We start from the raw sequence: 27,414 nt of genomic DNA on the forward strand, positions 1-27,414 counted from the left end.
GCGCCGCGCGCCCTTACTCCTCGCCGTTGATTCTCTTCTGCACGTGACCCAGATATCGCGCGAAGCCCTCGCTGGCGTGCTTGAGGATCGTCAGGCCCAGTCGGAATTTGATCTCCGCTACTTTTTTCACGAAGTTGTACAGACTGAAGCCCTCCGCGGGCTTCTTCGTGGTCGAGCTCTCGAACCAGTCGACGGTCGTCGCCTCGGCGTCCTTCGGACTCGACGTTGTACTCGTTGAATGCGTTTCCGTGCCATCGGCATTTCCGGAAGGGGTGCTCGAACCGAAGGGGTCGTCGCTCATCTTCTCGTGAGTGGTCTTGAAAGTGGAATCCGCGCTTTCGGGGCTGCTCGTCGTCTCCTCCGTGTTTTCTGCGTGCTTCGCGGTGGTAAAAGTCGACGTAGTGGACTCTTTCGCATGCGTATTAGCTTCTTCATGCTGCTTTCTCCGCTGTCCCTCGAGATCCTCCACCTCGTTGTTCTCGCCGCTGTGCTTCGTTGCCTGTCCGGCCGGCAGAGCTGAGTCGATGATGTCTAGAATTTCGTTGCTCAAGTCCTCCTCCTTCTCCTCCTCCTCGCGCTCCAATTGCAGTTCGTGCTTCGACGGTATCACCTGTATTACCGATTCTCGCTTCGATCTCGAGTGCCGATCCCCACCGTCGGTAACGGCCGCCCGTTTCACCTTGAGAGACCGCGGTCCGTGCTCGACGGCCACCGCGGTCGGCGTAATCTCGATCTCCTCGTAACCGTCGTCCGGTCGGCCGGTCGTCGCTTCCAAGTGGCCGCCGTAACTGTGCACGCCGGCCGAGTTTGGCGGGAAATTCAAGCTTTGCGCGATGTCCCTTTCGAACTGCGTCTGCCCGCCTTCGGTCGATACGTAGCTGACGCCTTTCTTGCTGTCGATCGGCACGGAGGCCGCTTTCACATCGTACGCGGCGTACTCCTTCGGCACGTTACCGACCACGAACTGCCGGTTCGCCGAGCCCGGCGCCTCCGCGAGATCCGGATGCTTGCGATCGTAGTACACCGGCGTGGTCTGCGTCTCGGGATACCGGAAATCCGTACTTCGATACTTCACCGCCGACTGAGTGTTCTCCGCGGTCCTGTAAATCGGTGACGTGGACACCGATACCGGGTATCGCGCGTCAATTTTTTTCGTCGTTTGCGCGCCGTCGTACGCGCCGTCGTAATGCTGATAATGATAATAGCTGCTGCCGACATCCTTCGTCCCCGGATACTTGTTCTCGTGATTCGTCATACCTTGAAATACTTTCGACAACACCTCCTCCTCGTTCTGTCCGTAATTACCGCCGTACTCGTCCATGTTGTACTTGTAATTCGGTTCCACTTCGTAATTCCGTCGGGAAATCGTGCCGCCGAAGGGGTACAGGAAGTACGAGGCTAAACCGAGGCCTAGACCGACCAGCGACATTACGCCGAAGCTTGGCATCACCTCGCGGCTTAAAAAGTTGTAGATCTGCGTGCTAATCGCCTTTTGCGGCTGCTTCTTCTTGTTCTTCGTCGCGTTCGCCGCGACCTTCGTTTCGGGCGCGATCTTTGACTCTTGAATCGCGTTGTCCTCGACGGAGAGGTCGGTTACGCTCTCGGTGGTTTCCGGTATCGTTGTTGAGATTGTCGTCGAGTTCGGCGCCGCCGAACTCGGTCGCTTGCGTCTGCGACTTTTGTTCTTCTTTCTCTTAGAATTATGCCTCGGCCGTTTTGTCGTGCTCGACATCGTCGTCGTCGATGTCGTTGTAGCCGCTTCCGTTTGCGTTTCCACGCTGATTCTCGTCAGTTCGGGATTAAAGTCGAATTTCAGATCTATCGGAGAGTTGTTCAGGTCATCCGTGTCTTTCTCTACGATTTCATCTATCTTATCCTTGTCGACCTTCTCGATTTTCAAGATCGGCGCGTTCACCTTGATCGGCTCTATTTCGATCTGCGTGGTCTCGTCTACAGGACTTTTTAACTGCACCTTTAGTACGTTGTTTACTTTCGTGCCGATCGGCTTCGATCTCACCGGCACCTCCATGAGATCCGCGCCGGACAAATTCGACGTGGAGCTCAGAGTGGTGGTTTCCGTGGTAGCTGGCGGTAAGGTGATCGGCGTTTTCTGAGTATCCATCAGCATCGAAGCCTTTATCTTAGTGACAAATATTGGCCTCTCCGTATTCTCAGGTTTGTCCTGCGGGGTCGCGATAATCGGCACCGGTTTGAAGGTTACCTTCTCGATCTTACCGGTCGACGTAGTGGTTTCGTTCTTCGCTGCCTCAGGCTTCACCGTCGTTCTTTTCGTCGTGGCGGGCTTCGGTCTACCCTGCTGACCCGCTCTCGTCGGCTTCGTCCCTGACTTGGAATGCGAGGTCACTCTCGGCGTGGTGACCTTCGGCTTAGAAGTGGTTCGCGGTGTCTGATTCTTCTTCGTCGTGGGCGCCGTTGTCGCCGAGACTGTTCTGTCGACATTCGTTTCCGCCGACGTGCTCGCAGTCGTGGTGCGAGTCGCCTTCAAAGTCGTGCTCGAAGAAGATTCTATCTTCTCTAAATTTGGAGTGACTTTTTCAGGTCTCAAGGTGGACGTGGTAATGATTTTCTTTATCGTCGTCGTCGTCGGCTTTTTCGTGATCACGGCTACTTTCTCCGTCGTTATAACAGACGTCAGCTGCGGCGTAGTGCTTTCCTCGATTTTTTCCGGTTGTAAAACTGTTTCAACCTTGTTGCTCGACGAGCTCGGTCTCACCGTTAGCCGAACCTCCGTCTGGAAGGGCGGCTTTATCTTCGTTTTCTCCATCTCGACGCTCTTCGCGGTCGTGGACGGCGGATTCAGCAAGATCCAAGTTGAGATACCGCCAGTGGTCGTCGGCTGATTTTTGTGAGCGGTAATCAACCTCGTCGTGCTCATCTCTCGCTCGAGCTCCTCTTCCGTCATCGCCATCGCTTCGCCAGGGTGGCTGGTCTCGAAGTAGCTAAATTTCGAATTTATAGGTCTGCCGAAACTCACGCCCATATTTTCCATACTGCTTATTTCGGAGTTGATTTCCTTAACCAACGAGGACGCGTCGTTCTTCTGCGTTGTTGCGACGCTGTGTTCGATCTTGGTGAACTCCTTCGTGTCCATTTTTACCACGTCCTGTGGATTCGTGACGTTGAGAAGTTGAGTAGCGACGGTCCTCAGCGACTGATCCATATATTGTAGATCTTTCAAATCACGTTTGCTGTTGTTTTGTGGTCGGCTGAAATAAAATTCACCGTCAGATTTTGTGGAGGAATAAGAATAAGTTTTGTTAAAGAATTACATTTATAAATTAGTCATGGCATCATAAAAATTATGCAGTTACAGTACAATCGTATAACAGATACAAATTAATCGCACTTTACGAGAGATTAACATTCTGTAATAATGTAATTACATTATAAATTGTGATTTTTTTCAATTTATTCATTTTAGTGAAATATTTTTTATATTATTATATCAAACGTACAATCTCGGTGAATTAAAAAAATAGAAGTATCTACACATAACTGTTACGTTAAACATTCTTACCTTTTCTATGCAATATCTAGGGCTTTATCTTTTGCATAGTAACAGTAACAAAATGATTGTCATCGCTATCAAGCACATCACTCATATATATATATATATATAAAATAAAATGAAAAGATAATGCAGAGTAAACTAATTGAACAATAACTCAAAATAAATTATTACATCCAAGTATCTCACAATGAAGCGATCAAATAATTTAGGCGCTCAAAATTGAACAATTTTCAAATTCGCTAATTCAGCGAAAAATTATAGCAGACAAAATAACATCTTAAAGTTTAAAATTTGTAGTTTCACGTGCGTTAGATTGTTTTTTAACAATTTTTTATATTTTTACTTCTAATTCCAAAAAAGAACATATTTGGTTCTTAAAATTATGTACGTTCAATATTTTGCAGTTCCATAAAACATTTTTTTGCAAAATTTATGACAAATGTCAAAAACTACAATTATTTACTTATAAAATGCGTTTTTTTTTAATTTTGCTACAATTTTTTTTTTTTTTTTTTGGCTGAGTTACACGACTTTGAAGCTAAATCTGTATGTTTTATACTAATGCTGATAATAAACGTTATTTTTCAAAATATAATCTTGGCTTTAAACTTTGCGGAAAAAATTTTTTTATCAAACTACACAGTGTTGAAAGTAATGTGTTTTTTTTTAAGCTCAGGATTGCAAAAATAAAAAATTTTTTTAAAACGGCGTAAAGCATGTAAAAGTATAAGTCTCAAGCTTTAAAATGCTTTTTTAATTTCTTGTCTACGATGATTTTTCGCCGAGTTACAGCGGTTTGAAAATTGGTCAATTTTAAGCGCTTGAGCGTCTCGACGTGGTAAGTAGCGAATAACTGACAGTGCGCGCCATTAATACGCACGATGCCGTATTAATGGCGCGCACCCAATCGGCTGCAACTGCTTTGTCGCGTCGAGACGTTCAGGCGCTTAAAATTAACCAATTTTCAAATCGCTGTAACTTGGCGAAAAATTATCGTAGACACAAAATTAAAAAAGCATTTGAAAGCTTGAAACCTGTACTTTCATGTGCTTTAAGCTGTTTTAAAAAATTTTTTATTTTGCAATCTTGAGCGAAAAAAGAACATAGTACTTTCAACACTCTGCAGCTCTGCAGCGATAAAAAAGATTTTTCTTGAAAAATTAATGCAAGTGTTAAAAAAATATCAAACCATAATATTTTATCTACGGAACGTGTTTTTTTTTAAATTTTGCTACGATTTTTTTTAGCTAAGTTACGTGACTTTGAGAGATTTTTATTTTTCACGCTAATGCTAATTCGTTGGCAAACGTTATTTTTCACAAAATGTAAGATTGATTTCAAAGTTGCGTAACTCGGCCAAAAAATTCGTAGCAAAATTTAAAAAAAAACACATTTTGTAGGTAAAATGTTGTAGTTTTTGACACTTGTTATAAATTTTATGAGAAAAATTTTTTTATCGAATTGTAGAGTGTTGAATGTACGTAATTTGAAGAATAAAACAATGTGTTCTTCCTTCAAGCTTAGAAGTCTGAAGATAACAAAATGTTGAAAAACCGTCTAAAGCACGTAAAAACTACAAATTTTTAATTTTTAGATGCTTTTTTTGTCCGCAATAATTTTTCATTGAATTGCAAGTTTGAGAATTGCTTAATTTTGAAGCGTCTGAGAAGTGTTTTCTATTTTTTTTGTGGAGTAGTATTATATTAATATATTTACTTTGATAATTTTGTTTCAATATAAAATATTTTTTATTTATTTTTAATAACAATATAGGATAGGACTTGGGGAAATTATGGGTGCAAAGATAGACACATATATTTTTGAACGTATATAAAGGCACATGAAATTATACAATTGTCCATAAAAAGGTATTAATTTCTGTTTCGAAAGGTTTATTAATATTACATATTTGTTGGCACAAATACTGTTAATGCCCTGAAATAGTGTAAACTTTATATTAAAGTATCGACACAACAGGGAACGCTTTAATTATTAAATTAAATTAATCAGTTATCTTTAAAAAAAAGTTTCTACTATGAGAGAATTTATGTATACGATAAAAACGTAATTCTCTCTGTTCCATTATTCTACATATAAACATAACAGACATGACAATTATAATAATGAATTAAGCTTTAATATTCAATAGTTGTACTAGTTATCGCTCAATTTGTAATTATTTAATAGTCATAAGAAGCAATTACATTATGCATAATTACTGTTACTTTAATTGTTAGTAAATGCTACTTTTTAAAGTTATTAAAATTGTAGAAAAATATATGATTAATTCAAATAATATAATCGCGCAATATAATCGTCAATTATTTCATATTTTTTAATGGAACAAATATTAGAGAGAAGTATTATTCATTATTTATTTCACATAATTATATTATATTCAACATAAGAAATAAGCCTCGTCTTTAATAAGTTAAAGTCACACGAACTTGATTTATGATAATATGTTTTCTATTAATGATTTACACGTTTTAAAATAGCAATGCAATCCACTAGCTATAAAAAAAGCTATAGCTTTTCTCCACGCTTCTCTTATTAATAATGCATCATTGTTAATTCGCTACAAACGACGTGAACGATCGCTATAACCTCCAATCTAATTAAAAATAATTCTAGCAGAACCATACTTGCTTCATACAAGCTTCATGCAACGATTTCTACCTATTCAAAGATCAAGACACACGATTTGCAATACATTCCAAGTAGCTTCGAATAATCTCGAGGAAAACATACGAGATTAATTAGAATTCAACTCATCTCCTGCGCTTCCTTCGCCGACTCTTCCATTCGTTCAGGCGATCGTACTTGTGTACAGCTTGCCTGACGAATTCTTCGAGATTCGGTTTGAATCTGATCGTCATCTGATTCGTGGCACGCCCGAGATCAAGGACGTTTGGAATCGCCCACGGAAAGACAACCGCGGCGACGCCGAGGACGCCGGCTGCCATCGCGGCGAACGGCGCCGCGGCGAGACTGAAGAAACTGTAACCCAACGGATTCATGAAGCTGAAATACGTAAAGATCGAAGCGACAGAATTCAGTACACCGCTTGGCGACATATCGTAATCATCGTCGTCGTCGTCGTCGTTCGAGGACGGTTTCGACGAAGACAGTCCACCAACGCTCGGCAAAGCGCCCGGCTTAATCGAAACATTCGGCAACGCGGGGAGCTGCAAGGAACCCAAAGCATTATTGGCCTGACCCATCACCGTTCCGGGACTGTTCAGTCCCTGGGCAACGGCGGGCAAACTTCCGCCGACAGGTGGTCCAATGACGGAAGCTCCGGCAGCTGCCGGATCGCCCACGGCGGAACCGTCGACGGACGCTCCGATGGGACCATCTGCGCCCGCGGCGAGCACCGAACCCGCCGTCACTTCCGTTAACGGCACGTTCGAGCCCAACACGCTGATCTGCGTACCCTGAAACACCTCGACGGTGGACAATTGCGGGGCAACGGGATCATTCCCGCTGAAAGTTCCCTCGGGATCTTTCTCAGCGTCGTAATAGTTTTGACCCGGCGACGCGAGCGAATCGTACGCTCCGGACGAGGCGGTCACGTAACTATTCGAGGAATCTTGTTGAGAAAGATCGTCGACGATCTCTTCGACGTACTTGTTGCTCTCGTCCGCGTCGTCGTAGCTCTGGGTCGCCAATGAGGCCCCTCCGACCGGCCCGTCGCTCGGCTTGAACACGTTCGCCGAGACGTGAGAGTTGACAATTATATTCAGATCGGTGCACCCTTCCTTGCTCTCAAGCGTGTTATTCACGCGAGTGTACGTGTTTATCATGATCGTCGGGCAATTTGTGTTGTAGATCGCCGGAGGAAGGTTATTCGTCTCTTGCTTCACGGACTCGTCCTCGTCCTTTTGAGAAGTGAACATTACGTGAACGTTGGGCCCCTGAACCGATTCCGCGAACGATTCCGAGGATGATTCCGAGGAGAGCTCGTCATCGACGTCAGACGCCGCGTCTGACTGCGGCGCTTTCAATTGCGCCACGGTCACGTTCGGCCTTTTCAGACCGTCATTCAAAATGTGAACCACCGTGTTCTGTGTCACGTGCGTCGTGGGATTATAAATAGTCTTGTTCTGCAAGGAAGGAACCGAGCTGGAAGGATCGATCGCGTATTGAGGGGGAGCAGCCGGACTCGGATTCGACCATTGGTTTGGATATTCCTCGTGATAATCTATTCTGTCGAAGCCTTGATGCTGAGTCGCGTCCTGCAGAACAACGGTTTCATAATTGCCGTCGTGAGTACTGACGCTCACCGGACGATTCGGTTCCAAGTCTGCGTAAACGGATTCCAGAACCGATTCGACCGGTTTGTGAACATCGCCGCCCACAAAGTGTGTGCTGTTCGGGTCAATTTCTGGTATCTTCAGCCAGTGGATAATTTTCTTCACGCTAGAATCTAGGATCGGGTCCGGATGATTGATGTAGCCGTCGTTCGACAGTGAAATCGGCGTTCGATCTGCGCCCTGAAGATCCGAATCGTGATTCGACTCCTTCTCCGACGAAGTGTACTTATCATAGTTGTACAGATCGTCGATATTCTGGAATGCCTCGTTCGGCCAGTTCTTCAAGTTCGCGCCGTGCTGCACGGGTGCACCGCTGTACTCGTCTCTCGTCTCGTTACTTCCGCTGTCGACTCTCTCGACCTGACTCGGCAGTTTCTGAACGGGATAACGATCGCTCGCTGGCTCGAACATCGAATGATCATTCAGATCGGGCCTGTTCGCAGCTGCTTGCGTCAAGTGGCTATTCGTCGAGTTCCTCAATTGAACGGCGGTGAATCGAACGTCGTTCAGTTGGGAATTCAACGAGACGCTGCTAGCGTTCCGCCGATTGACGGCGGAGAATGGATGTCGGAGTCTAACAAAATTTCTATTAAACGTCACCGGCTTTCTGTCAGGCGCGACTTCTGATTTCGAATTCGAGATCAAGGCTTCTATTCCGTGCGCCGAGTTTTCTGAATTATTCAAGCCGTCGCGTTGGGCGCCGCCGACGTTACGAATGGAATCAATGACGAAACCTGGTTTCGAATTTTTGTACGAATTCATTCTTTCTTCTGTGCTTTTAAGAACTGAATTACGATTTTTATGGGTCGAACGAGTTGCAGCGTCTTTCCGAAGATGATTCGGGACATTCGATGTTTGCGAAGAAGAAATATTTGAACCCTGTTTCCAATTATTACTTCCAATCGTATCTCTATTTGAGAACAAATTATACCTAACCGAAACTGACTCTTGTCGATTTTTCGTCACGATAGAAATATCGTTATTTGCCCTCTGAAGACCAGAAACACGTGGTGAGAAATTATTTTCTGCCGATTTAAAATTCTCATTTGCGCCAGATCTCTCTAAATTCTCAATATTCACCTTTCCCGAATAATTCGTTCGATTGGCTAAGACCGAGCTTCTGTTAGACGCTAAAACGGATCTTATCCAAGCTACCTTTTCGTCGTGAATTGTCTTTGAATTGCTAGAAGGACCGTGAAGCGAAGGTCTGATCATTTCGCTTGAATTCCGAGCAGCGCCGATCCTTCTAGCTTCCCCTAATACATCCATCCTTGAAAAGTCTGGAGGAGTATCTACTGCCTTAAATTCGGGCACTAACCAAATGTCATCGATTTTAGAACGACGAGCGCTGAACGATCGCGCCATGCCATTTGGAGCAAAGCCACTCGCTCGTAAACCGACTGCGTCGTGCTCGCGCGACGAATCGACACTGTCGCGGAAATCTATAATATACGACTTTCTATTACTTCCAGAAGTCCCTGTATACCTGCTATCGTCTCGAACAATGTCGTGCGACTTGTCCGAGGTACGAATGCCTCTCCATCCCGCGTTGCTCGCTTCAAATATTTCCGCACGCGCTGCTGAATCCGCGCCTGAAAGACAAAATTCTGATTAATTTTAGAAAAATATTTTAACAATAAATATCGATAAACGCGCGATATCGACGAAGCTTAACGATATCTCCAATAATGTACGAATGTTGCCAATCGCGTGAACCACGTTGCGGCGCAAAAATTTCTCAACACTGTAGTTTGAATGGCTAGCACGTAAGCGCTTCCGTCTTGAGAAATTCGGTTTTGTAAGAAAAGCGCAGGTGGTGATGATAGCGCACGCGAGAAACAATAAATGTTGCTTTACGAAAAGGCAAGCCGCGATCCGATACGCTACGACAATGTGTAATCAGTGCTATTGAGTAATTACACCTTAGATACCTCACATGCGTTTTCTCTATCACGAAATATCGAACACAGCTGATTGCTTTAGCAAACGAAAGACTCATTAGCAAATAGGGAGAGAGAGAGTCGGTAATTGAAAATAATCGTCGCACGTGAATTTGCCAAGTAAATCGCAAAATCGGCGAATCATGTCCACTGCATAATTGAAACATTCTCAAATTGTTGCAACAACGATATTAATATGTATGAAAAGATAACAGACTCGCAATTGGATAAGAATACGTTTCGCTAACTGCAGTTGCGCCGTAAAAAAGGCATCAATTTGCATTAGAAAACGCCATTTCCTACCAACTCGTCACATTACACGGTTTTATTGCTAAATATCGCCGATTGCTTCCGTCGCGTCGTAATCCTTCTCGAAATATATTATCGTATGTCGTATAATTTTTTTTTATGAAACCTACCACTTTTCTGGGGCCTGGCATCACCTGATCCTGCAATCAGCAGAATCACCACGATTTTCAGCATTTGCATTCGCATTTTCGCACTGAAACAAAAACCAAGAAAAATGTGTAAAAATAAGATATCACATTTATTAGAACTCTGCGTAAGACAATTTCGCATAAAAGATTTGCTTGAAAAATTTCATGCGCTTTATTTACATATTCTAGAATGAAATTATTGAAAATAATACGCCATGAATTCCAAAAACAATTAACGGAATTTATTCCATGAATAAATTCCGTTAATTGAAAAACATATCTACAGGCTGTCCTCGACATGATGACCTACACTCAAACGTTGAACCTGATCTTGAGTAACGATCTAGATCGCAGATCTCTCGTTGCACGCGAACGGATTGTATGTTATTGAGAACCAGTCGAGAGCACGCCGGCCACAAAAACGATCGTCAAACGAAAGGGGCAATCAAATCGATGATACACGCGATGGAAAGAACAACGGCAGCCGGAAATGGTGGAGTGAGCGCGGGAGTCGAAAGTTTTGATTTAATGACGACAAAGACGCAATGCTTGTATTAATATTCACGAGTAAGCACGCATAAATATATTATTACAAGCGAGAATGTGCACGCGTACATTTGTTTCCAAGTTTTTTTTTTACAATACTTTGATAATTTCACGTATTAATAAATTATGCATCGTTTTATAAAATGTAATAATTATTTATTTAGACCAGCATTAACTATATGTTCTCTAAATTGTTATCTAAAATAATATCAAACAGATAAAAGTGATTTAATATGAATTAATCTCTCTTTTTTTAACTTTAATTTCTTCTGTAAATATAATTGTAAAACAGCATCGCCCAAAAGTTTTTAACGTCGAAAACAAAAATTGAAGAATTTAAAGCGATCGGTCGCCAATGACGCAATGATCGAGACAGTCGACTTCAGCGGATTTGCTTCGCGGGCTGCGCGACGCGAATCTTTGATCACCGATTTGCCGATGAAGGTCTTGATTGAAAGGATCGTTCGTATTCGTTTCTCATTTTCGATTGTTCCAATCATCGAAGCACGTAGAATGCAAACAGCGACATTATTTTATCATTTGCACATAATTAAGCACGCTTCTGCGTAATAAAGATCGTAGAATTTTGCGATGTTTGCAACTAATATAGAATTTATACAAAAATATCTTTTTAATTGAACTGTCGATAAAAGCCATAATTAACAAACAAACGAAGAATCAAGCATAATCGGGCATTGAAATCTCCGCTTCGGATTTCGGCCTCGAATGCTACGTTAAACATCACCGGCGATGAACTCTGTAGAATTCTCTACCGATTGGATGATTGTCACTCGGATGTTTTTTACCGTTCCGCATGTACCGCATTTTTTTCGTTCATATTCGTGTCCAATAACGGTACCGGGCGTCGATCTTCTTCAGGCATCCTTTGCATGTGACGCAACGTGCATCCCGCGTCGGCAGAGAACGTGAGCGGCCGAAGCACACGAGCAGCCCGGGACATTATTTGTCGGTAGAATAGTTGTAGAATCCGACGTGCGAATTCTACGAGCGGGCGCGTACCGTTAACCGTTTGAGTGTATCTTCGCGAGCAAGAAAATAACTCTGCGTCGCGAATCACGTTGCAAAAGTATTTCGAGAAATTCCAAACAAATGCACCGATGAAGAAAGATTAATTAATTTTTTGTTTGTTAAATAAAAATATTACAATAAGTTGCTACCAAGCGTAAAACACTTTAAACGAACAGTATAAATATAATAATTACAAAGTAAAGAAGAGTATTTTAATCGGATTTGATTTGTTGCAATCGTGAATAGTCCGCAGTTTTACCATTGTAGAATAGAACCGTTGTACGCGATAATAATTGTTATTACCCGTGCTCTTTTTATTTACGCACTGACTATTTTCGGTGGCAAGCATAGCAGCAATTTTCCGTAACATTGTAGCGTAAACAGACGCAAATGCAGTTACGGGGAAACGCTTTTTACATCACAGCTATTTGCGCTCCTTAAATATCGCGAGGTTTAATGTAAAAAGTGAATTTATGGAGAAATTATGAGGAGGAATTATAAAGAATAACATAATATTCCGTCCATTCGTTCAATTTAGCGGCACAATATTTTTTCAAGTCTCGATATTCTTACAATTGCCGGCAAAAATAATAAGACATATCCAAACGAAACAAATTCTTTTGAAATACAATATCGATATCGAAGACAATTCTTTGATCCGCGCTGGAATCGTTGAAGACCATTCGCGCATTCATGGAATCGCTAATGTGAACCCTTTCCGGAACGCTGATCGCGCCAGCGGAAAAGATCACGCGCAATGAAGATACGCTGTTTAACAAACAGATTTGCGCTCTAACGAGCGTCGCGTATATCCATCGTCGCTGAAATTAGATCACGGCGGATAAGAAACGAAGCAAAACGAAGGAGAACGGCATGATCGTCCGAGAGCATCTCTTCCCGATCATCCGGGTCAGTAAATCGCATTAATTTCAACACGGCCAGATCGGATCATATTTACAGGGATGTGCCATTGTTACGGGAAAACCTTCACCGTGACCGTCTCGCACAATGGACATTCTCGTGCGAATCTCGCATTGGATCCACAACTCGCTCTGCATTAATAATTATAGCGTTTGACTATTTTGTTATTGCAAAGGCGTGACGAGAGTAACTTCTCGCTTGTGCTAAGTCAGACTTCATTGCGAGAGACATTTTCACCGAAGCGTGAAAAGCCAAATAATTTAAACCGCTCGGAAAGCAAAGTGGAAGAAGGAAATGAACGAAAATTGAAAGTATTCATACGTAAGAGAAACGTAACGACTGTTTTCCCTTTTCTTTGAATTTTTATGAGCCTCATTTAATGCGTGAATATTAATAATTGTTTTTTTTTCGTCGAACAACGTATCGATACAGAATGTGAATTTTTATGAGCTGCGATTAATCATGTCCGAGCATTAATCATTTCCATATATTTGATACAAAGGACTATACTTGTCTTGTCGAAAATGGAAATAAATTTTTTCTAAATAAAAATATCGTATCAATATTTTATAAATAATTTAAACAAGAAAAGACTTTGGCAAATCGAGCTTTAGAGTTGGATATATATATGAAAAGGACTCTTTTTTTAATTTATCTTAATTCTTCAAAGCTAAATTAACCAAAACAACAACGTTAACAATTCACTTCCAGTAAAAGTAGAATGTCCATCATATTAAAGACTTGAACTAATGTAACGTATTTATTTTCAGGTCACTTTTGGAGCGCGGCGTATAAATTTCAAAAGTGTTCCCATTTCGACCAATCGCCTAATGAGGTAAGACATCCGTGAAACGCGACCCAGCTGCTGTAACGTAATGGTGCAAAAAGAGAGACAAGAAGAAGAGCAAGAATCTCGAAGGAAGTGACTGTACTAGCATAATCAAATAGATACAAGAGCAACTATCAACGGTATCATATCCTGAACATGGACCACAAGATGTTCTGTTTTTGTCTCACCGTCGTTATAATATCTCGATAACATCTCTCAATTAAGAATAAGTAACACCCCATTGTGATAAATCTGGTCTATTTGTGAGTATATTTCAATTACTTTAAAATAATTTTTATAACATTGCAATATTGTTTAGTACAGATTGTATTCATCCAAGTGATCGCATATGAGATGCAATGATTTCTCTTTGCAATTTTATAATGTTTATGTGAAATGTTTAACATTAAAAAAAATAGTACTTAAAGTATTACATTTTATGAAATTTGCATAGTTTAAGGAGTCAAGCGTATTCAACCCAATGTGAAAAATACTAAGTGCTCATTGTGAACTTCATTATGATCTTACCTATATCTCAATTAACCGTTTGATGACGCATTGAATCACTTCAAACGCGAGCTTCACACACACCCGAACGCGCACCACCCGAACGCGCGCGTTAACTCTCCAACGACCACCTGTTTAGAAGAATATTTCACCGACGATACCGTATTCGAGGAAAAAAAAAAAAAAAAAACAAAACGACTCAAAGTCGTTTGGGCATTTAAACCGAAAGCTGTAAAATCCAACGGATCGCGATATTAAAAAATTTGTAACGCAGGGAAAAAAAACGGCGAAAAAGATGGAACGTCGGCGAACCGGCCGAAGCGGAGAACTGAAGTGGAGAGTGTCGGAAGACGCGTGTCGACTATCCGGACGATCTTTCGACAATGGTGCACGGCTGACTGGCCGCTCGACAAGTCGTACTCGCATACCCAGGTTGGAGAAGGTTTATAGTGGGCACAGAGAGGAAGAGGGTCCGTGGACGCGCGCGCTCGCGCCTAGCCGCGAGGAGGTAAAGCCGAGCGAAGGTGGAGCGCCGGCACGATGCCCGGCGCGCGCGGGCCTTAGGACCCGTTACTCGACGGCGGTGCTGCGAGATCCGCCCGAGTTGAACAACCTTCGCCACCCGTCGTCCCCGTCGTCGTCATCGTCGTTACCAGATATGAGCGCGTATGCTAAGTGCGCGCGAGCGAGCGAGCGAGCGAGCGAGCGGGAGATTCTTCCGCCACCGTCGACGATCGATGCGCGAAGTGGGTGAACTTGACGTACGGTGCATACGACGATACGGTATCTCGGCTGTCTCGAGTGGCTCCGTATACCTGAGTAGTCCTATCGAATCAACATGAATCCAAAATTAATCTGTTTTCTTTCAGAAAAAAATCTGGATAATTAAATTGAAATCATGCATATGCGTCTTGAGGAGAACTTAAAATAGTACGCAGAACAAATTCAATTGTGTAACGTGGATTCTTGGTATTTATAGGACTTTGACGCAGTTTGCAAAAATTTTGAATTATTTATATAAAATTACAGCAAATTGCACTCTTACTGCCGGTAAGAAACTTTGGAATGCCAAGATGAAAAATTATTGAACACAATTAGTAACAGTTTTGCACGGATTCGTAATTCTGCGGGGAAAAAGAGGATACTTCAGTAATATTAAATTAGAAAAAGAATTCAATTTCAAAGATCAATGGATAGAAGGGGATTTAAGTAAATCGAGCATAACGTGATTAGAGGGAAAATAGCAAGTGGATCAGGAAGTCGACATTCATATTTGATCAGGAAGAAAAGTGAATATCCGAGCTTTCATGGGCGTAGATGCTGATATCAAGTTATTAGTATCTGTGGCAGCTACGCGCGCCCGTGAAAGTTGTAGTATTTATTTTTCTATTGCAATGCAAAATAAATATTGCAATAATGCGAATAAAATAGATATCGTATTTGAACCAGCGGAACGGAACGAAAATACTTCGCGTTCAGTATAAAAAAAAAAGTATTCTTGGTGTCCCGTAACTATTATACATTGTAAAAAAAATCGGTAAATTTACACGACTAAGATGTAAAAATTATAAATAACAGAAATGTACTAAATATATAATGTAAATTTGCATAATTTCATAAATTTTATACTATTTACTTAGTACATTTCCGTTGTTTATCATGTAATTTTTACTTCTTAGTTGTGCAAATTTACCGAGTTTTTAACATGTGTGTACCTTGAACATGACAGTCAAATTACATTGAATTATTAAGAAATAAATTTCTCAAATTTCTCATTTGTCTTGCAAACGTTTTGCAAAACTCATTGGAATCCTCAGGTAACATTACAAACAGGAAACACAACTGACAAGTCAGATACAGATTAATGCTGATTAATAATATCGAGCAACTTTGAATTCCAGCCCGCATCCACTTTTTACACTCTACGCGTGAAAAACCTGACGATGAAATGTGTGATGATAACTGATGGTTTCAGGAAGAGGTTTTTTATAGAGTCCGAATGCGAGCGAGTGTCAATCGCGTAGAGGAGCGCATTCCGACGTAACACGCGGTGGGCAGCCGCCCGACAGATGGATGCTAAAGAACAGAACGTGTGCGATTCGACTCGTTTCGGTATCGTGAAACCGGTTTGCAGAGGGGGAAAGCAGCATTTCTTTCCTGATCGATAAAAGCGCCGTGTGTTTTTCCTGATAGCGTTGGCAGGTCGTGGTGCCAGTGATCTACTTGTCGCGTCGTCATGCATAATTAATGCTTGAAAGACTGATGGAAGAAATGTTCGCTTCCGGTTTACTACGCGATGAACGTTTCCATTGTTATTTATTATTCTTGGAATTAATTTTTGGTACCATTAAGTTTTGGGGTGAATTATTAATTCATCGGCTATATCGCATATGCACAAAATGCATGGGGAAAATTTTATATCAAAAATTACTATGTAGCCGCGGACCATGAAAAAATTATAAAAATTTTTACCGTTTTTCGCACATAATGGCTTTAAACTTAACTATAACTTCTTTTATAGTCTGCGGTTACACTGTCGTATTATAGTAATAAACTTATAATTCCTCTCTTATCTGCGGCTACACTGCCGTATTATAGTAATTTTTAATATAAAATTTTCTCCGTTGTGTTAAATGTGTTAAACGCTAAGTGAGTAACTTCACTCAAATTTATATAACACTCGTGGCATAATCACGGAAAAATGGTTTCTTGCTAATACAAACAAAAAGTGCAACCGTGTGTTCTAAGTTGGTAAATATATGCTGAGTTATGATTTAAGTGGTTCAACTACCATCTGTGCTTTCGAAGTGGAATAATAAGTAGAGAAAGGATGAGTCATGGCGTTTAGTAGCAAAAGAATTGTTCGCAAATCTCCTCATTTCTTACTTACTTCCAATTTTATTCATTTGATTGTAATCCGAAAGCAATTTCAATAGCAAAATGTCCATTAAAACGCTTCGCGAATTTGCCCGTCATGCCTGCGTGGATAATTCGAAATATTCATTATACGAATAAAAGAAACAATTTCAAACGTAGAAAGCAATGAAAATTAATTTCTGTAACTATTTTGTCAATGATAAACAGCGATTTCAAAGTCACAGTTATTTAAAAAAAAAAAAGTTTCTGAAGCTTCTAGAATCGCGCAGAAGGAGTACAAGGTCAAGATCCTTCAAACAGAAATTCAATACCGAAATTTACCGCATTACTCCGCCGGTGATGCAAGATTTAAGAGTCGAAAAACCCGACCGTAAGCGGACTCGGCAGATACGTAATAATCGAACGCGCCGGTCGGCCGTCCCAGAATCATATTCCGCCGCCTCGGCTCTTATGTGGGACATAGCGGCACTTCTTGCGGAGTTAGATACCTTCGCCGGCCGACAGCAAGTGGAGTCGCGTCGACGTCATCGCCGGGGAGAACCATTTTCGAATCAAGTTCTTCGCGCGCGCGTCTTGGACCTAGATTGATCCCCGGCTATATCTCTCGCGATGGGAAACACGAATCGCCGTGTGAAGGTGACATATCGCTGATATGAATTTTAAATAGCGGTCATTTGATTCCTTGCTCTAGCGTTTGATAAATGAAATAACAGCTCTCGATATGCAACAGATCATTAGGCTGGCGAGTCATCAAGATGTAACAAGATAATGAGCAAATTTATATTGCTGTTCTTTAGATTTTTTTCCCGCGATCCTATATCTTTTCTTCATTTAGTTAATAATTATTTAAATTATACAAAGATAACACAGTGCGAAACTATGTGGAAATTTCAAATGCATCTGCAAGCATTGGCGTATTAGCAATTTCTCTGTTTAGCTTTCTAAAGTATTGAGGAACAGATGGAAAATGGATTATCCGCTTTCCTCATAAAACTTAAAAAAAAGTCCTTACATTATTAACATCATCTTCCTTAATTAGATTTCTTCCCTTCGCCGGTGTAAGGAAATGGCTTTCCGCTTTCAATTGTAATAATCATTGCCGTGCATATTCGTCATACACGTCTATTCATGATTAAAATGTCTCTGCGAGTGGGCTTACATAAAAACTATAAATTATGGTGACTATGAATTATAATAATGATATACTTTGATTTACTTTTGCGGCAGCGTCGATTATTAGTAACGACATTTTGATGTGGCAAATTTATGCATTTATTATTTAGTTTTTAATTAAAACTTGCCTTTTAATAACGATTTAATCTTTATTTTTAATTTTAATAACGATATTAATGTCACAATATAAATTAATTACAAATACGTAATCTCGTTATCTTTCAGTATGACTCGATACCGTGTGACATCGACTGTGGAATATTATTATTTTACAGCCTTCTATCTGTTTTATTACGGATATATCATTACGCTTTGAGATAATATTATTTTAAATTACTAACAAGAGCCACAATGTGTTTATCTAACTGAAATGAAGGCATTCGCGATACCAAATGTAGTATCGCAATTTCTCGCGAATGACTCCTGCGGCGTGTTTCGCGCAATTAGCCTCGGCACTGCGCTAGAAATTGCTCAGCACTGCGAACCGTTGATTATGCTGTCGCTATGTTGGTCGAACTAATAAAGGGTCGCGCGTATCCCGGTGAATAGAAAAAAGAGAGAAAAGGCGTGACATCGTTTATCCCGGCAGATTACACCGTCAGAATTTCCGATTACGAGAAACGTTAATCCGAGAGGAACGTGCAGATCGCGAACGAGTCGCAAGATAAGATAGAAGAAGTGAATGCGGGAAATGATTAGGTACCGGTATTTGAGCAGCTGTGGTAATTGACATCTTGTGACCACTGCGTGTACTACTATCGTACATATGTAACTGAGAATTTTACAGCAAAAATAAAAAAAAAAAAAATGGTAGGTAATTAATTAATTAAAATTATTATTTGTCTAAAATAATGCCAAGATTTTAATTATTACAGTGTTTATTTTTTTATTTTGATAAATAATTTCAGCATTTAGTGCGCGTAATTGGAGTTTCACCCCATGCACAAAAATTTATTTATTAATCTTCTCAGCTTTTCACTGCGACGTCTAATCCGATTAGTAATTTGCTTTATTGCTTCGCGCAAAATTGCGATGGAAATTATCATTTGGTCAGATTTTTCTTTTCGGCTAATATGTAAGCATATAAGATGCACGCGCGCATTTATAACTTGTTGAGCGCAAAAGCCGCCTCGATGATGAATGACGACGGGCTCAACAGTAGTGTTTCCTGGCACATTGGCACCGTTACAAAATATTTATGGTCGGGCGGACAGCTTATATCTCATGTGATTATTTAGATCGAGTATAAGCGCGAGAATTGCGTGGACGCGATCTATTTGCCGGCAAATGACAGGATCTGCTCGAAGGCATAGCAACGTGTATTTACAGTTTTATATCGCACATTGATATACACATTGACCTATATTCACATACAGGACAATTTGCAACTTTCAACTTTGTATAAAAACTGCTAAGAGAGCAAAAACCTCATAAATTCGACGCGAATACAAAATACGAATAATGAGTAATAGCCGCGCGAGCGAGGAGGTCATCGATCGAGAGATCGAAAGTTGCCGTAGAGGCGAAAACGACAGCAAATAAGACGTGAGCAATAGCATTGACATTCACGAAAGGCACTAATTGCGTCTAAATGATCCGCTACGAACTTGACTGATTACTACGTGCGCCTGGAAGGAAGCGCATTTTGAAGTGAAAAGCAGCAAAACAATTACAAGTAACAAGGCTTAACATTTGTTTTGTGAAAGTATTTAAAAGAGTTGTAATCGATATATAGTTTTTATCGGTATATAAAGTAATTACTATTATTAAATTTACAAAGTACTTGTAATGGCTATTTATATATGCGTGATCAAACCAACATGTTCTGCTGATATGTTAATGTGCGAACGATAGGAACAAAAGGCTTAATTTATCATCAGCCATCCATTTCAATGTACACAGTGAATCGTGAAAGTGATCATTAATTATCGTCAAGTTTAATAGCTATTTAAATAGCTTGTTTATGAATGAGTGCAGAGTCATCTAATAGTGATCTCCTTCATGAAATTCAAATCGAACGATCCACTTCGTTTCTTCTAACGGATTGCTGAATTCTCAATCTTCGCGTTCCTTGCGCACTTTGTTCTCGCGTTATAGAAATATCTGCTATATCATCAATGTTTTTTTTTTTTCACGTAGAATCCGGTACAAAGTATGTAAATGCACACAATTATTTCCGAACATTTTAATATTTTTTTTTAATATTCTATTCAAAATAATATATGGATATGAATTTTTAAAACAATTAATCAAATTCTTCGAAAAATATATTGTTCCTTCTTCATATCTTTTCTAAGCAAATATTATCAAAAATATCGATATCGCTACTGAACCGCGAACATGAAACAACGTAATTGAAAGCAGTAAAAAATTCAAACCGCAAAACCGCAAAGACTGTGACAAATCAAAACCGTAAAATGATTCAAACTGCGAAAAAACTAAAATCGCAAAAACACGATATTGTAAAAAATTATTTATTGTTTCTTCTTGCAGATTGGAAAAAATCCATATTCTACAAAAAAAAATAACGCAGTATATTTTCAGAATCAAGATGCGAAAATTATTCGAAACATTGATTTGTAGCAAAAGCTTCGAATCCTCGCGCTTTCTAATTCTGAAAAAAGACTGTCTATAAATCGATAATACAAGGATGCATTCAATATTTCTTACTACAAATTTTTATATTAATTACGACTGACTTACCTTTTTTTTTGTATTCTGCGAATTGAATCACCGACGGTCGGCTTTTGCTCGCCGCTTCGTTTCTGCCTGATGACACTCGGAGAATCCGAAAAAATCCTGTAACTTCATATCCCACAGTTTCTTCCGCAGTCCGCAATAATTGAGACTGATACCGTTGGCGAGAAGACGATAGGAAGACGATACCGTGGATAGGAGTTATTTCTCGCGTTTAACGAGATGTTTACGACTAGCGAATTTGTGAGGCGAGACGGGACGATCTCTGAAAGACAAACCTGGCATGAAACATCAGATTAAGGGGTGTTAATGCGAAACATAAGTAATTCACGAAATAGATTTCAGATAATTTACAGATGAGATGCATTTGCAATTCACATAAAATATATTAAAACTAATCATAATATTGTAATGCTAACTGACAGCTACATATTTCTTTTGTGCAGAACAGAAGCACATAAATTTGCACGTGAGAAATATTGTATATAATATACAATAAAATATCGTAATTGCGAAAGTTATAAAAAAAATTGTAATAGACTTATGCGCGCGTAATCAATTGAAAGAGATGTTTATATTGAATGCGTCTGTCAACGACACGCGATGGATTTATTGCTGTATCGCTGACATGACTGCTGTAAATTAATGGCTCTAAAGACGAGATAAAGATCTCTCAACGCAAGAGAGATGATGGAATACTTCGACGGTCAACCCCGACCTTCGCCGCTATGTAAGCCGCATTACGCCTATTATAATTCCGGTCGAAATTGTAAGTACCTTTGAGTTCGCGATTTTTCCAGCCTGTTTGTTATTCGGTCAATCCGGGATGCGGTGCCTCCAAGTTCTAACAGGATCCCGTTCCTCTCAATAAGATCCAATCTCCTCCGCGCTCAAGTGTACGAGCGTGTATTCAAATGCGAGAAGTGGCGTATCGCGATTAACGTCAGGCTGATTTATCGCTGCTTCAGCATAAAACCACGCTAACGTCCATCAACACTTCGTCTAATAGTTGCCGCGAATGACCGGTGTAGACACTGCGAGTGCCTAATACCCACGACGAACCACTTCTCCACACCTGCCCGCAGGTGTCCTAACAGATTTCACCGCGACACAGCGTTCGCCGGGAAAAATCCGAATCACTCATCCGACGATCATTATCGTGAATTTGCACGTCCGTCATAGCATTTATCATTTGTGCGGTGTAACACAGCCGCGTTTGACACACACTCGGCCGAGTGAAAATCGCCAGGCACAATTTTCTCCAGCCGCGCGCGCCGCTTAATTCTACGTGTCGCCGCCGACTGATCGCGGCGATTAAGATCTTAATATCGGAGTCCGCCACCGGATGATCGCGTTCTGTCGGGCGACGCGGCAGGTGCAAAGTATAAATCTGCCAGACTTTTCTTTCTACCGCGCACGGGGTGATGCGCGCCCGATGCTCGGAATTAATCTAGAAAGTCTCCCGCTCGAGAGCGGAATGCGATACAAGCAATCCGAAATCACCCGTGTATTCCCATCAAGTTCTCTCCGTCCGTTGCGGCACGAATCGCATTTTTCCTCTCGCGGCTCCCCGCGACCGAAATCTCCCCCCGTGACATCGCAATTACGCATGGAGCTGCGCTGTTCCCTCCGATATCACATTAATTTTACGACCGTTCCGGCGCTTCGTCGGAATTGTAATATATACCGGTGAGAATAAAGTAATGCAACTCTGCCGGTGGCATACAATATCAGCGGTTAGGGCAATTATTGTAACTGTTGTTGCGCCTTTGTCGTTTCACACGACTGACACAGCAGCACGGCTGTGAGAAGTCATTCGTTCCACAAATATGTTCTTTACCGAACGAATCCACTCGCTAATGTACCTTTTCTTCGTCATTAGCGCGTCATTCCGGCGCGCTTCATTGGAATCGCGCCGGGCTTTTTTCGTCCTCTTCCTCTTCGCTCCGCTTTCGCCGTGGCGTTTCTTATCTCGTGCACGCTTCAGCTCGTCGTATTTACAGCTTCGCTTCCGGCCCGGGATCACGCCGATCGCTCCAATTTTCAAGCCGAACGCGAACCTTGCGGATGCGCCGAGAGCATTATGCAAATTCAATGGCCGGCTGGGTGGAATTTAAATCGCGACGAATGAATGCTCGCGATTCTTTACGATCCGTAAAATAAGTTTCCGCCAGACTTTTGTTTCACGTTGCCAATTCACGACTGGCTTTATCGATACGATATCCTCAATATCTTCTTTCAAACGGCTTTCTCGAGTTTCCTCTTTTCTTAATTTATAGCATTCGCCGGAGTTTGCTCTTGCTAGAGAGATGCGCTCGCCGAGAATTATTCAATACGCTTTTGTGAATGCAGTTAGCAGAATAACGGAAATACCTTCGCGCGATCTACGTTTTTTCTTCACTCCTTCGGCTTGCACGGCACGCGCCGCTGAATCGCCGATTAACGTCTCATTGTAGCCTCTACGTGTCTCATTTAGCGATGTTAGCCGGTAAATAGACACTGGTGAATGCTTGTATATCTCCCCGCTTTTTCTTCAGCTCGAGATACCAAATCTAAGACAATTCTACAAAGATAAGAAAATACGTTCTTGTCTTCGCCTTTTCCGAATATTTCTCTTAGACGTTGAATTTTATATCATAAAAATAACGTAATATACTTTTTTTTCTCCAGGCCGCGCGTTGAAATCAGGCCACTGTGATATCTTATCTTCTTAAATAAAAAGCAGATTCTCCTTCAGATTAGCCTGCTTTGATTTACTACAACGATTCTAGACCAAAGTGATAATTCACGTTTTCGCAACTCGTCGTAAACGTCCGCACGATCGAGGTAGGTAGCTGAAGCAAAACCACCTAGGGTCATCGGAATAATATCTTCGATCGGCGCGATATCGCGGAGATGATCGCCAAGATCGATCCCCTCTTCTCTTCGCACTATCTCGCGGCACGCGTCGCTAAATCAGCGTTAAAGCCGGCTTTATATTCTTTAATATTTATTTTCTCAAGACAATTTCTCCGGCTTTCTCTCTCTTTTCCCTTGCGCATTCGCTAGTCGCTTATTATACGCTCACGACGCCGACCTCATAACGTCCTCGATCCTCTTCAAGGTAAAGATCGGCTTTGCTCGCGGTTTCACCTAGGCACGGCGCTCTCGCGAGTACGCCGATATAACAATTCGATATACTCTCGTAGCCGTGAATTCCCGTGCGATCGACACTCGATAGCCGCCTCCGCGTTCCCGATCTCCGCTCTCTCGTTCACTTCGCCCTTTCTCTCCTCTCCCGCTCCCGGATTGTATTCTCTCGCCGCGGCGTATCGTCGACCCTCTTATCAAGTTTCACGTCCGCGAGTCGCCTATCCTCACGTTTCGACCTCTGGCACTCTAATCTCGATTCTCGCGCAGCGGCGTTCCGCCTCATCGCGGCGATCGTGCAACATAATTGTCCTTCGCGTGGTCGTCAGCTAACAACAATTGTCGTCCTGCGCGAGCAGTCTCTTTCTCTTCCATTGTCTCGCCTCTTCAGCGCCCAGCAGCGTCGTTGACCCGGCACGTAGTGTCATCAACGGAGTTACTCTTCCGCGTTTATGCGTCTATTCACGGCCCCCGTGAATGCGCCGTCGGCTTTCCCCGGCGGGCCCTTTATCCTCGCTACTGTCCGCACTTCCCCGACCCTGTCGTATCTCCGGGGACTAATTTGCGAGGCTATTACGCGCCGCCACTTCGGGATCTAACCCCCCTGGCTTTACGCCGTGCTCCGCTTTCGTTACTCGCGCTCGCCTCCCGGCAATCTGCATTACAAACGATGACTCTATAACACGTGTATATTTTAAATTAAATGTGTATATTAAATGAATGGTATCATCATGATTTCTAATAAACGCGTGGTAAGAAAAAAAATCATAAAATTAGATTCTACCGCTTACATCTGGATGAAATGCTTCCTTGGAACTCCTGAATCTTAAAATCACATTCGGCTCCCAAGCTGGATTCTATCGACGATGCAATCGCGCACTCCCGATATTTTGTCTTTTATCGGCTTTGAGACACCGTCCGCCGAGAAGCGCGGAGCCTCTCGACAGCGACTTGACGAACGCCGGGATACTACTGAAGCGAGCTGGAGATATCGTCTTTTTTGTGGTGCAGACAGGCTTAATTATGGGAACGCGGCTCTCTTTTGCCTGGATCATTCACGGCCTCGTTCATTTAGAATCCGCCTCCATGTCATTATGCTGGCGCGGACAGTTCTTTCCTTTTCCCCCTCTTTTTCTCTTCGCACAATTCGTTCGAGAAACAAAAGTCCGGTCGCCGAACAATTACGAAGCAATCTGCGCTTCCCAAGTAGACGAGTTAAATAATCGTGCTTTTCCACGGGCGCGCACGGTCGTGAAAACGCGATCTGTGCATACTTCCTCGCCGCTTAATTACGGACGTGGTATAAATTAACTCGTCCTTTTTGCGCTCGATTTATACCGACGATCAGTGTTCCACGATCCTCGGTACAGTTATATTATTCAAACGAGTCGCTAACGGCGCTAATGATATCCTCGATATTTCTCAGAGTCGCTTATCCCGACCATTTTCTCCTCGATATTTCGAGTTTGTAATTTTTTTCAGCGGTACGCAAAATCGAAGGGGGACGATTGTTCTACCGCGCAGAGATAAACCCCGCGTAATCTTCGTCGCCTGTCTGTGTTAATTTTTTTTCTCCGCTGCTTGTCGAAATCTCTCCACCGGCGGCCAGACTTTGTTTCCTCTGTGCACACTCCCAGTGTTATTCCATGTAACTAAACTTCGCGGATGGTAGAATTGCACTGAGGCTAGATGATGCCGAGCCGCCCCCGATGTAGCTTCTCCTCGCCTCGCTGCAGTCGGGCCATTTAATAGTGGGGATTCGGACCCCTTCTTTCGCACCGCGCGAGGCGAGCATGTCCTTGCTCCACGCGATTGTGATCCTCCAGTCCACCTAGGAGTGTTCCTTTCTACCGCCTTCTTTTCACGATCCCTCTCGTTCTCACGATCCTCGGCACTACGCTCCGTTTCTGGTTAAAGTGCGAATCCATGTCGGCGGGAATTTAACGCCATTTTCATTATCCTTCCCTTCTCATCCGGTGATATCGGGAATCCAATTGGGCAGCTGATTGACTTTCACTAAAATCACTTCCCGAAATGAAAGATCGTCTTCGTAAAAGGTTGCATCGAGACACATATGTTTACATGCGTGCATTGTTATGTTATTTATAAAGCTGTGTTGAAGAAAATGAATTTGTATAGAAGTCGAATATCTTCGCAAATTAGAATCAGAGATGTAACGATTGGAATTTTTTAATCTTCAGAACAATTATAAGTTCAGCAAAATGTTAACGCATCAGTGGATTGACAGCAAATTTTTATCGAAAACTTTCGATACAATAAAAATATAAATTATATAAAAAAATATTATCTGATTTCAGATTTATTTCCACGCGGTTAAAGTTTGCAAAATTAAATCTTCATAATTAAATGATTAAAAAAAGTTGGAGAACCGTGTCGATTTTCAGCCACCATTTATCATTCTCTCCACCAATTTGCAGAAGATCCTAAATGCCCATCATTTTGCAGTGTCTTAAAACGTTAAAACGTTTAAACAAAATACCTGTCATTCGTCGTGAGAATTTCTGCAGACAGTAGAGAAACCACTGCAAAGGTTCCACCTGAAAAAGGGCATTCTCACGCGAAGCGCGCGCTCGAGTGGTGATAACACTCAACATTTTCTAGGACGGCGACCTCGATTTGTGCATATACGCGTTCCGCCGGAGCGGAAGTGTTGTTCGTCCGATACGTAAGGCTGCGAAAACATTATTCCCCGAGGGTGAGGGTTCGGCAACGAGAGACGCCTGATATGCGCAACAGTTGTAACATGCTAATCAGCCAGTGTAATATGGAAATTCCACGGTAATCCTGCAAAGATATCAACAATTAACATCCGACATTATTTGTCACTCGGGTCTCAGCAGTCTCTGCTTCGTTCCAGCGCGTTGCACGCTTTTTTCCGACGCCCAAAATTTCACGCGAGCGCGGCCAGCATTAGTTCAATAGTCTTCGCGCGCGGCGGGCGTCAAAAGCGAGGACCTCATTACGAATTCAAGAACCGACCGAAATAACAGTAGTTTATCAACGCGAACATCTTAATAGATCGCGACGGTGTAATCTTGGTAATTGCTCGCGAGGCGCATTTAAATACGGGTCTCGTCTTAATTTCGCCGCGCGAAAAGCCTCACCCGATACAATCAAATCGTCACTTTAATTATAGAGAGCCCAACAATGCGGCGAGGAGCATCCGTAATAATACACAATCACGTCTCTTCAATCGATTTAATAATAAGCCAACTAATAACTGTATTTGCTGGACGGAAAATGAAGCTGCCTTCTGACATCGCTTTCAGGACAACAGAGAAGCTTAAAAAAAAAAACAATCTACTATTTTCCAAAATAATATATTTTCGAGATCCGTTAGATCGTATATATTCTACCGATTGTGCTCTTTTTACTTTTATGTTTATCATAATTTTAAATAAACGTCTTTCGACGTGTTTTCCACATTTCTTTCTTTTTCGAAATCAAATAAAATTCGAAG

General features: G+C 41.9%; 1 protein-coding gene across 1 annotated transcript; it reads right to left on the bottom strand.

Annotated features, from left to right (window-relative positions):
• Window positions 1-13: 13 nt before the first annotated feature.
• LOC105673041 (serine-rich adhesin for platelets-like) lies at window positions 14-26,203 on the bottom strand. The gene is made up of 6 exons (XM_067354786.1): window positions 24,725-26,203; window positions 21,582-24,609; window positions 20,811-21,069; window positions 10,208-10,290; window positions 6,330-9,440; window positions 14-3,192 (listed from the first exon to the last, which is right to left on the bottom strand). The coding sequence occupies exons 4-6, from the start codon at window positions 10,281-10,283 to the stop codon at window positions 14-16; spliced, it is 6,366 nt and encodes a 2,121-aa protein (XP_067210887.1). The 5' UTR covers window positions 10,284-10,290; window positions 20,811-21,069; window positions 21,582-24,609; window positions 24,725-26,203.
• Window positions 26,204-27,414: the final 1,211 nt, after the last annotated feature.

The sequence above is a fragment of the Linepithema humile genome, chromosome 5 (assembly GCF_040581485.1).
Source record: "Linepithema humile isolate Giens D197 chromosome 5, Lhum_UNIL_v1.0, whole genome shotgun sequence".
In the NCBI taxonomy this organism is placed as follows: Eukaryota; Metazoa; Arthropoda; class Insecta; order Hymenoptera; family Formicidae; genus Linepithema; species Linepithema humile.